Raw genomic sequence first — 11479 nt, 5'->3', positions numbered from 1 at the left:
GATATCTGTCATCGTACTGTTTCTTATACTATGAATTCGTTGATTTCAAAAGGTGATTATCAAAACAAAATGTTTTCAAGCCATCCCAGATAACAAGTGTTAGAAATCCTAATGCACTGGTTTTTGTCTTCTTCTTCTTCTTTTTTTTTTTAATAGCTTTCTCATTTTTGAAGTGCCTAACAGTGAATTGCCAAATCAAGAAAATTTAGAATATTTTCAAGTGTTGAATAGTGAATTACCAAATCAAAATTTATTTTTAGATACATTACCACAACGTTACGGGAACATTCATAAACAAGCCATGTGCAGGCATAACAAGCAGACTTGCAGGATTTCCCCCAGTTATGACAATATTGTCTATTGAACCCGTCAAACAAGCTCCATATCAAGTCCGGTGCTAAATGCAAGTTTTGCCCCATCCAGTTTGGCTCTAGCTCGGGGTTAATCCAGTTAAATCCATAATAGTGTTGATTTGGTTTTGATAGGTTCAAATCAATCAACTAGTTTTGACCGGATTAACTTTTGATTTGATTCTACATAAAAATCAGTCTATGTCCAGTTGAGGTCGGTAAATTACCAGGTTGCCTTCCGAGTTGAACTGGATTTTATAACAATGGGATTATCTTCTAACAGTTGATTAATACTGAATCATAACAACATGAGAGGATTACAAAGTGTCCAGTCTAAGTCTATGAACACAATAGGATGGTAAGGGTGCATCCTGATCTTATGAAAGGAACTGGTAGGGAATAATAGGTGATCTCTCAACAACTATGAGCTCAAATGTTATGTTAATTTATCCATTGTTTACAATCTGCAAATTTTTTAATTAGTTTTATGTTTTCGATTTGATTTAATATAAATTTACTTCTCTTTCAAGGCAAAACTACTACTGCTACTACTTAACCTTTGACTATCCTTATCCTAAACAAACTCCTATCCACCTGCATGATTATTGTTTTCAATTTTTCCAGAGTATGTTGGCTGTGTGTGGTATGGATTATAATAAATTTTCTCCATTTTATTATTTTATTTTATTCTTGTCCTTTAGAGTACTTCAGCATTGTTGAAGATTGCTTTGTGATAGAAAAAAGGGAATAACAAGGCTCCATGAAATGTATTAATAATGGAATATAACAATATAAAATAATATATTTTCTATCTTTCTCAATTCTCAGTTTATTGGTCCTTTATGTCAATTACGATTTTATGTGTGTGTATTGTAAAATAAAATCTATACAAATGGAGACAAGCGTTTAATGTAATGATGTAATAGATGGTATGTACCATGTGTATAACATAACATATCACTAGTTGTGTCATATAAATGGAGAAATGTTTTTTTTCTTTTTTATTTGATGATAAGTGATTTGTTTTTTGTTATATAGGAGGATTTTTAGGAGAAATGTTTTTATATTTTTTTTATCTATTTACTTTAGAAAATTAAATATTATGCTTGATAATTTTATTTTTCCTAATTGTTTTAGGATTTTTTTTTTTATTATTGTTAGGTTTTCTAATTTGTTTAGATTGTTTGTTGATTTTATTAAAGGAGATGTGAACCTCTTAAAGAGAAGGTACTTGATGTGGTGAATGATTGAAAAATAAAATTTTAAATTAGGGTTTTTGATGTGGTGATCATATTTGGCAGAATTTTATGTTGTTTGTTATCGTTGTCTTTCTTGTGTTGTTTTCATCTACGTCAATTGGTATTAAAACTTTGTATTAATTGGTATCAGAGTCTAATGATCTATGATCATTGTTTGCTTCTCGTATGATGTAAAACAATCATGATTGGAAAATGTCATAAAACAAAATGTGTTCATGAAGGAGGGGATGAAAAGGTTCCCTCTTGAGAGAAAAATAATCAGGAGATGGCTATTAAAGATACACAAAGACATATCATAGAAGACATATCATAGAGCTTCCTTGGCGGTTGGTTTAAAAGACCCAACAAGAATAAGAGCATAGTAATTTTAGGTGTCTAACTAGTACTGAAACCTCATTTCAGAAAAGGTACCTTTTTGATCGGGCATAACATTATATTGATTTTAAATTTTAAATTAAACTTTTTGATTTTGCATAAACTTTACAAGCAAAAAAATTTATCAATTGGTTAAATAAGGTTGAGAAGATTGCAAGTTTCTTAGCAAATAAAGGTGAAGCTCATTGCCAATAGATTAAAGGGGTGATTTTTTTTCACCAAAATAAAATAAAATAAAATAAAAAGGTCTTATGAGAGATAAAACAAATAAAAGATTAATGATTTTGAAAAGATGAAAGAACATTTTCTTTCATTCTAGTATACTCAAACTTTATATCAACAAATTCATATATCGAGAATATTGAGATAAAGTGGATGAACTATTGATAACACTGATGATTTTTGCCAACTAGTAGCTGTGATGATATGTTAAAAACAAAAAAGTAGTTGGTTTCCATATATTTAAATGAATTATGATAGTCCATCCAAGATGAACTGTGTTTGCAATCTTTACATAGTTTTAGAAGCATATCACATGGCTTTGATTATGGAGAAATAACAAGTTGTTAGGGGTAACTAACATATATGAATTTTATTTTTACCAGATTAACAGAGAGGTGCGTACCAACAAACAAGCACCATTCATTCAACCTGAATCAATAACTAAATAAACCACAAGTTAGGATTCGAGTTTTAAATATAGTTTTAAATTTTTAATGTTTTAGATATGGTAAAACAAACCACAAGGATGACTATTGATGGAAAAGCTATTCTAATAAGTTAGTGAGAGATTATTTAGTGGCAAGAAAGTGTAATATATTTTTTAGAATAAAAATATTCTTAAGGTGTGTATCTGAAAAGAGAAAAAGATGAAAATAAAAAATAAAAAAGAAATGAAAGAAAACCGAGCTTGGACAAGGAGTCAAGCTTGATTTGGACATGCTACTAGCATGGTAGTAGATCTATTTATGGTGTTTATTCCACTACTATCTTGTTAACAATCTTAATTTTATTTTTTTTAATCATCAATTTCAATAATTTAAAATTCATCTTTCTCATGACACAAGGTAATATTTATAATATGATAATAAATTCTTTAAAATAAATTATTAAAGATCATTTAAATAATGATCGATGCATTTATTAAATCTTTTGTAAAATGTTTTAAAAAATATAATTATCTAACTATCTTAATAAATTAATTATCTTGATTATCGATATTAAAGGTTTTTATAAATTCATCTAATTTTTTTTTATAAATTTATAAAATCTTTATATCTAAAGAATTGATGAATTCTTCCCTGACTAGATTGCCATCTTAAAACATTATCATTTACAAATTAATCAAGTATAAATTGTAATATTTAGTGAAGAAAATAAAATTTTAATATAGTTATTTTCTAGCTAAAAAATTAAGCCTAATTAATTATTTATAAAATGTGTATTTGTGTAACCTTTCTTATCCTTTCATCTAGAATTTTGAATGTAAGCAAACTTGATTGGTTCTAAAGCATCTCACACTCACCCAACTTCCCCTTCACCTCCCATTTTACCTTTTAATAATATGTCCAAACCTTGCTCAATACACACTCTCTCTATAGGGATGATTATAAATACTCACCGGTTGAGTTTTTTTTTTTTTAAGGATAATATTTTGATTTAATTTAATAAGATATGGTAGCACCTATAAATAACATATTCAGGAGAAATTGAAAGACTTATAACCTACCAATTTGCTCATATTAAAAATTCTAGATGAAATGATAAGAAAAGAAAGGAAAAATAGTTTAATACACAAACTATAAATTATACATTAAGTGTGTGAGTGTATATATATTAAATCGAGTTTTGAGTCAAGTTTAGTAATATTTATATCCTCTGTATTATCTATTGAAACCACAAATTTAGATCAAATTAGAATAATATCCATTAATTTCAGGATAAATTACCATTCATGCTCCTTCCACACCCCTCATCTTTTTAACAAAACCAGTGGGGAAATCTTGTACAAACAATAAAAACTAGAAATCCGAATTTGGAAATTCACAAAGGGTAAAAAGCTTTGTAATTATCAATCCCCGTACAAGGTAATACAACTGCATTTACACCCTCCAGAAACCTTTCCTTTTTTTTTTTAATACAAAAATACATACAGACAACTATGTGTGTATAAATATATGTTTGGTGTATTGTATAGATATAGTATATGTATACAAATAGAAAAAGTTAAAGTGTGACCATGTGAAATGGCTTGAATATGATTCTCTTTCTGTTTTTTTTTAATTTTTTTTACACTTTTTGAGTTTTTGTCTTTAAAATTGGAATTAGAAGATCTAAAAGCCCCCAAATTCTCTCTGAGAGAGAGAATTCATGTCTGAATTATTTTCCTAGGAGATTCTCTGATTCCTGGTAAATTCTTTCTCACCAATCCCAAGGAGCTCTCAGCTGCCTGATTTCTTGGGTTTGCTTACTTTTCCCTGCTTGTTAATAATCCCTTCCTTTTTTTCGTAATTTCTCTGTGTTTTGTGTAATCAGATCTCTCTCATTTTTCTTGGTTTTGTTGTTGTTATGCATAAATTTTGAAGCTTTGTATCAAGTTTGATACTTTATTAGGTTTGTTGAGTTTGTGTCTTTAGTTTTTAGTGTTTTGTTGGAATTAGAGTGGATAATCTATTGTTTTGAAGTGTAATTTGGGTGTTTCTGAGGGTTTTTTTGGCTTCTTTTAGGTGTTTGAATGTTGTGTGCAGAATCTTCAGTTTTTGCTTCAAAATCAAGATTTTTTGGCATTTCACTTTTTGTTGTGTGCAAAATGTTCAGTTTTTGGACTATTTGTTTTTGCCTTCTTGAGTTATTGAACTAGCTGTTTTAAAATTTGAATAGGGTTTTGGGGTTTTCGTGATTTGTCTGGATGGATAAGGATAAATCTCCTAGCAACCATAGTAGTGGTTTACCACCACCTTCTGGGAGGTTTTCTTGTTTTTCACCCTCTGGGAGCTCTTATAACGTGAAACCTGAGCAATCGCCTTCTACATTTCCTCCAAAGGCTCCTGGCAGTAGTTCAGACCCTAGTCATTTTGGTCATGGATTGGATTCTAATCGATTTAGTCATGATATCAGCCGAATGTCTGATAACCCATCTAAGAATTTGGGCCACCGTCGTGCCCATTCAGAGATTCTCACTCTCCCTGATGATATTAGCTTTGACAGTGATCTTGGTGTTGTGGGTGGTGGTACAGATGGGACAACTTTCTCTGATGAAACTGAGGAAGATTATTTGTCAATGTACCTTGATATGGATAAGTTCAGTTCATCCTCGGCCACATCTGCTTTTCAAGTTGGGGAGTCATCAGCTCCACCAGTGCCAGCACAACCACTGACACCACTGCCTGCAACAGTGGATTTGGGTGCTGGTCCTAGCGAAAGGCCTAAAGTTAGGCATCAACATAGCCTCTCAATGGATGGCTCGACAACTATCAAGCCAGAGATGCTCATGTCAGGTTCTGAGGAGGCATCTCACGCTGATTCCAAGAAGTCCATATCTGCGGCAAAGCTTGCTGAACTTGCACTTATAGATCCAAAGCGTGCAAAAAGGTATCCTGTCTCTCATTCTTTTTAATTTTTCTATTGTTAAGGTGTGATTTGTTATATTATGAGATTGCTTTCGATGCTAATTTCATTTAGTAATATCGTGTTTGGATGGGAAGTTTTGCATGAAAATTAAAAGGTTGTGCCCGTTCTAAGAAATTGAATGTTTTTGAAACATTTTGTTTGTCTTTGGCATCTTTGAGTTAGTTATTGGCTCCATAACAACATTCTTATGAAGTGCTGAATTTAATAGTTTTCACTTTTCATAAGGTACTTGTTGTAGTGATGCCCGGCTTATGGGGGAGTTGTTTTAGGAATAGTTAGTTATATAGATGGTACAGAATCTGTGTTAAGCTGTTAAATAAAGTTTACTGGTTTTATAAAAACGATGGACTTGAATTCCTCTGCTGCGAAGTCCACATCCCTCTCCACTCTTCATCCTTCCTATTTTATACCCTCCTCTCATAGGGGAGAGAAAATAGACATGCCATCTTCTCATGTATTTTAGATTGACATCTGACGTGTTCTTTTCTGTTCCATCTTAGGATTTGGGCTAACAGGCAATCTGCTGCAAGGTCCAAGGAAAGGAAGATGCGGTACATAGCTGAACTTGAAAGGAAAATGCAGACACTGCAAACAGAAGCGACGTCGTTGTCTGCTCAATTGACTCTTCTTCAGGTAAGTCGCATAAACTCAAAGTACTTTTTTATTTGTGAACTGTATCTGGTTTAACTTGATCGTAACATGGAAGTTGTAGCCTACCTTTCATGTTTTCTGATTGTTATTCAAATTAGTAATGTTGCTATCCAGAACACATTAATGTATGTTTTATTGATAGTGGATGTGTCTTTCTTTTGTTATGCTGTGACAGAGGGATACAAACAGCCTGACTGCTGAAAATAGTGAACTGAAACTGCGTTTGCAAACGATGGAGCAACAGGTCCACTTACAAGATGGTAAGGGTCTTGGCTGAACTTTCTAAATGCAATTAGACAACTTCAGTTGCTTGTTTTGTTCCTTTTTTCATCAATATTTGTTATTTCATTATGATTTTTTTGAAGAGGCATGTCAAAACCCATTGATGTATAAAAAGTGTATGAGTGCAAACTACAATGTTGCCCTGTTTTATCTTTTCTTGCCCATGTCATCTAATAGTGATATCCACTTATGTCAGCATATGCATGGGCTAGATATTTGGCATTAGTTGTGTACGCTTCATCATTCTATGACCTGCAGATTGCCATGCACAGGCTTGTCTATTTTCTGAGCTGTGCGCAATCTAGATTTGCTTAGAACTATTGTTTCAATATGGCAGCTGTATGTAATCACACACACAGAGGCTTGTCTATTTTCTGAGCTGTGTGCAATCTAGATTTTGCTTAGAACTATTGTTCAACATGGCAGCTGTGCTCCATCTAGATTTTGCTTAGACCTATTGTTCAATATAGCATCTGCATGACTAAACCTCTCTCTCTCTCTCTCTCTCTCTCTCATGTCAGTTGACACACACCTCTCTTTCTCTCGCTTATGTCAGTTGACACACAAACACACAGAGGCTTGTCTATTTTCTGAGCTGTGCATGATCTATATTTTGCTTAGAAATATTGTTCAATGTGGTATGGTATCTGCATGCGCTAAACCTCTCTTTCTCCCTCTTATGTCAGTTGATCAGTGAAGAAAAATTAATATCCTCCTCTGTCTAGTGGCCAGGCATGCTGATTACTTGTCATTTATGACACATTTCAGTGCTAGAGGATTTTGTAGTTGTTTTTGTTGAGCTATATATGGGATCAGCTGTGGTTCTCTGTATGCTTGATTATATCAGTACTTCGATTATTTGTTGATATTAGCCTGGACGAGAGCATGCATTAAAACCATAGTGTTATTTATTTCATTCCTTGATAAGGTTCTAGGGCTAGGAACTGAGCTGACTTTTATTAATTAGTAAGATAATAGGTGTTATTTATGTTCCTTTTCGGTTCAGAAATTCTCCAAAATATGCATACTTCAGTTGTCTTAAAGTCAGGTTTTGGGTATTATTTATATACGAGTCTTAAATGAATGCGCAATTGGTAGCATTTAACTGATTGTGTACTTTGCTTGGGATGCAATAATGTTCTGATATGGTGTTAGTTATGGACAAATAAGAAATGTCTACCACACGAGGAAATAAATTTTGAAGTTACTAAGATGATATAAGATATAGCCTGGGTAGATTGAGTGGCATGTAAAAGGTGTCAAGGATGCTATGCATTGAGTTATATAGATTTTTTTGGGCCTTGCTGATGGACGTTTATTGCAGAAATGATTGTTGTTTATAAAGTTGGTGTTCAAGTAGCTCTTCCACTTCCAAATTCTCGTGCATGCTATTTATTTTGTGAATGATTTCTTATGTACTCTAAAAAATTATTGCTAACTTACCCTATGCTTTGAGGTTTATAACTTACCTTGGAAGGTGGTAGTTTTTATTCTCATCCAGGGTTGTGAATCATCTTTTGCTGTTTCTTTCTTTCTTTGTTTGTTTTTTTTTTTTTTTTTTTTTTTTTTTTTTTTTTTTTTTTTTTTTTTTTTTTTTTTTTGTAACACGCTTCTGGAACTTGAGATGAATTTGTTAGAACTATTAAATAGGAGGTAGTCAATAAAATTTGCACAGCGTCCCTGTTTCTGTGTGGTTTTGCATATTAATTCTGAAATCATCTGGATTACTAACTTCTTTTGTTACTCGTCTTAATGATGTTATTTGTTTTGCGATAGCCTTGAATGATGCACTGAAAGAAGAAATTCAGCATCTGAAGGTACTGACTGGTCAAGTGCCAAACTATGCATCTTTTGGAGGAGGCCAGCAATTGTATCCCAATAATCAAGCAATGCATACTTTCTTAGCTGCACAACAGTTTCAACAACTCCAAATTCATTCGCAGAAGCAGCAGCAGCAGCAGTTCCAGCTGCATCAGCTTCAACAGCAACAACTTCAACAGCAGCAGCAACAAGGTGGGGATTTGCAAATGAGAGGTTCAATGGCTTCTTCAAGCCAGAAAGATAATTCATCTGAGGATAATTCCTCTTCATGAAAGGACTGAGAATAGCATGATCATCAGACCAGCTACAGAATGTTCTGTCTGCTTTTGTTTACAACCTAGTTACAATCTGTTGTCACATAGGACATTTACCTTTTATCTCCACTTTTAGATACTTTACATTCATACCTCATTTAGGCGGGTTCTATATTCTAGTTTCCTTGAAGATTGAGTTTATAGCTTAAGCATTTAATATTAGTTTATGTAGAACCTTTCTTCCATCATGGCCCTTTGATGGCGATTTGTTGATTCAAAATTCTAAGCTTTGTCCTCGGGTGTACCCTTGTTCTCTACTTGTGTGATATTGGATGCTTGCGTGTTTGGTCACCTTTGTTGCTATACCACAGCCTTAACTGCATTTTTCTTGACTATTAAGCTACAAAATTCAGCATTTATTTGGCAAATCTTACTGATCACAAGGGGATGAAGATTCTCAAGGAAAAAAAAAAAAAACTCGGGGAAGAGATCTAGAAAGTGACAGAGAAGTCTGCAAGTTGTTTAACCATTGTTAAATGAAGGAAATTCCAAATTAAAGACGACATTTAGTACACCACAGATAAACAAAATAACCATCAAAGATGGTTTCGATGCTAGGGATAAGGAATGGTAGCAATATGGTTATGAGCTACAGTTCCAATCCATAGCTTCCCTTCTACTTCTCTGACTTCACTCACTAGCTTCATTACGACACCCTTCGGATCCTCAAGAACTTCCAAGATTTCGCCATTCTCATTGAAGAGGGAAACAACTGTGTACATCTTCATGCCCATCAGCCATGCTAAGTACCTCATACGGATTGGTAACCGGAAATAGACACTCTTCACCCATGGATTGTGTGTAAGAACCTCTTGAGCTGCTGTCCTGCAACAATCTATTGCAACCCAGAATTGGCCTTTTTCATTCAGTCTTACATTGTCTGGAAAACCAGGCAAGTTTGCAACAAGTTCAACCTTTCCAGTTTTCGGTCCTTCTAGCCAGTATTTCATTATTCTGTGGCATTTCCATAACAAAATGATCAAGCTTATTATTACTTTGTAACCTACAAAGTGTTAATGTTCATGATGTTCATAGTCCAGTATTTGAATAGAATACTAATTTTGGATCTTACAACACCACGGTTATGTCAGAATTCTGTGAAAATTTTGGGGAATTACAGAGATATCTATACACATTACCTGCAATTGGTGGTCTCAGTGAAGACCAGGAAAGTTTGATCCTTAGATAGCTGAACTCCATTTGGAAATGCTAAGCCATCCAATACAATGTGAGTCGTTTTGGTAGGAGGGTCATATCTGAGAAGCCTGCCAGTGGATTCTCCTTCCAACAATATGAAGAAATGGTCCCTGCAAAAGAAATTCCTATTAAAATCTCCAAAACTTAACAAAATTAGCCAAATCTTGTAAAAACAGCTTCTGTTTTTGTGTACTCTTACACCCTGTCGTATCTTTTGCTGGTGTCAGTAAAGAAGATGGATCCATTCTTGTGAATGTCAAGGTCATTTGCAAAGAGTATTGGGTCCCCTCTCACATGAGTGGCCAAAGGAGTAGCAAGTCCTCCTTCAGGTCCAACAACCAGAAGGCCATAATAAGCATCAGCAATGTACAAATTTCCACTCTCTTTGTGGAACCTCAGACCTAATGGACGACCACACAGTTTCTCATGCTTCCATTGCTTAGATGTGGTTGAGTCAACTCCCCTAGCACAAAGTTTCTCTGACCTTTCAAAGCCAATTCAAAGAATAATTAAGCATGTTTCAAAGCCAATTCAAAAAATAATTAGCACAAATTTTCTCATGCTTCCATTGCTTAGATGAACTTGATGATCCTCTTGACTTGTTGAGATATATAGTGGGTTAATTTTCAACAAATGAAAATATGATGTGTTTTGATGATGTCATTTATAGAACTTACCAGTTTGTGGAAACAAGAGCAAATGTTTCCCATCCAACATCCTCTCCCATCCATCTCACAACACGTCCATCAGCCAACCCAGCATAAGGGCCTCGCCCCAGGCTGTCGAACTCCAACGATTCAGGGCCGAAAACTTCATCGACAAACTCCAAATTCCCGGACCCTAATCTGCTTTTATTGTCTCTAGGCCAGTTTTCCATGACTTGCTTGTAAGGTGCAAGGTCATGCTTGACAGGCTTGAAATCATGGTGTCCCAAAGGTCCCATTTTAAACGGATCCATTATAACAAAACCTATAGCTAAAGCAAGTACAAGGAGAAGCGGATGCTGCAACAAGGTCCCATCTCTTTGTGATCCTTTCTTCTCCATCCCGAGGATCTTTGTTAGAGAGAATGTGGGTTGTGGTAAGGAAATATCTAGTAGGGGTGCGAATGGTGGATCATGAGGACACAACTAAGTGGATTTTCATATGTTAAGGAAATTGAGAGCATGCAGTGTTTGTGATTTCATTGCGTTCATAAGTAGGTTGTCTGTTGTTGGCCATGTTAATTGCATTTCTTCTTGTTGTTGAGAAATAAACAAGAAATTATGATTTCCTTGTAGGAAAGCGAGTTGAATTTTATCCTTAAATCTAATTCAATCAAGACATGCAGATATGAGCATTTCCTTCATGAATGGAATCTTCTTAACTAGTAGTGAATGTAAGTTTGGCTGCATTACAGGCAATGCAATTTGTACAAAACAACTTCTGTTGGACAACTGCAGAGGTTAAGCCTCATCATGATAAAGCTTCAGAGTCAATAATGGAACGTCCTTGCCTTTTCAAGAGCTTTATCCCTTTGAAATCCCATCAATTAATTCTGAATTCCATACCCTTTACATATTCTTGTGTCATTTGACAGAATTAAGACCAATTATTATCAT

The 11479-nt window shown here is 34.1% G+C and overlaps 2 protein-coding genes across 4 annotated transcripts; one reads left to right on the top strand and one right to left on the bottom strand.

The window, feature by feature from the left end:
- The first annotated feature begins 4212 nt into the window (after positions 1-4212).
- On the top strand, positions 4213-8917 carry LOC105116051 (probable transcription factor PosF21). 3 transcript variants are annotated; one of them, XM_011013206.1, is made up of 5 exons: positions 4213-4393; positions 4865-5575; positions 6115-6247; positions 6441-6525; positions 8324-8917. In XM_011013206.1, the coding sequence occupies exons 2-5, from the start codon at positions 4893-4895 to the stop codon at positions 8638-8640; spliced, it is 1218 nt and encodes a 405-aa protein (XP_011011508.1). In that variant the 5' UTR covers positions 4213-4393; positions 4865-4892; the 3' UTR covers positions 8641-8917. The 3 variants fall into 3 exon arrangements, with proteins under 3 accessions (XP_011011508.1, XP_011011509.1, XP_011011507.1); XM_011013207.1 differs by having other exon boundaries at positions 4213-4445; XM_011013205.1 differs by having other exon boundaries at positions 4213-5575.
- Positions 8728-11479, bottom strand: LOC105116052 (strictosidine synthase-like). The gene is made up of 4 exons (XM_011013208.1): positions 10557-11479; positions 10079-10363; positions 9822-9989; positions 8728-9636 (listed from the first exon to the last, which is right to left on the bottom strand). Exons 1-4 carry the CDS (start codon positions 10922-10924, stop codon positions 9237-9239), a joined length of 1221 nt encoding a protein of 406 aa, XP_011011510.1. The 5' UTR covers positions 10925-11479; the 3' UTR covers positions 8728-9236.

The sequence above is a fragment of the Populus euphratica genome, unplaced genomic scaffold, assembly GCF_000495115.2.
Source record: "Populus euphratica unplaced genomic scaffold, PopEup_1.0 scaffold844.1, whole genome shotgun sequence".
NCBI classification, from domain to species: Eukaryota; Viridiplantae; Streptophyta; class Magnoliopsida; order Malpighiales; family Salicaceae; genus Populus; species Populus euphratica.
The sequence above is the reverse complement of the archived record's forward strand: the minus strand, read 5'-3'. Positions and strand labels throughout refer to the sequence as shown.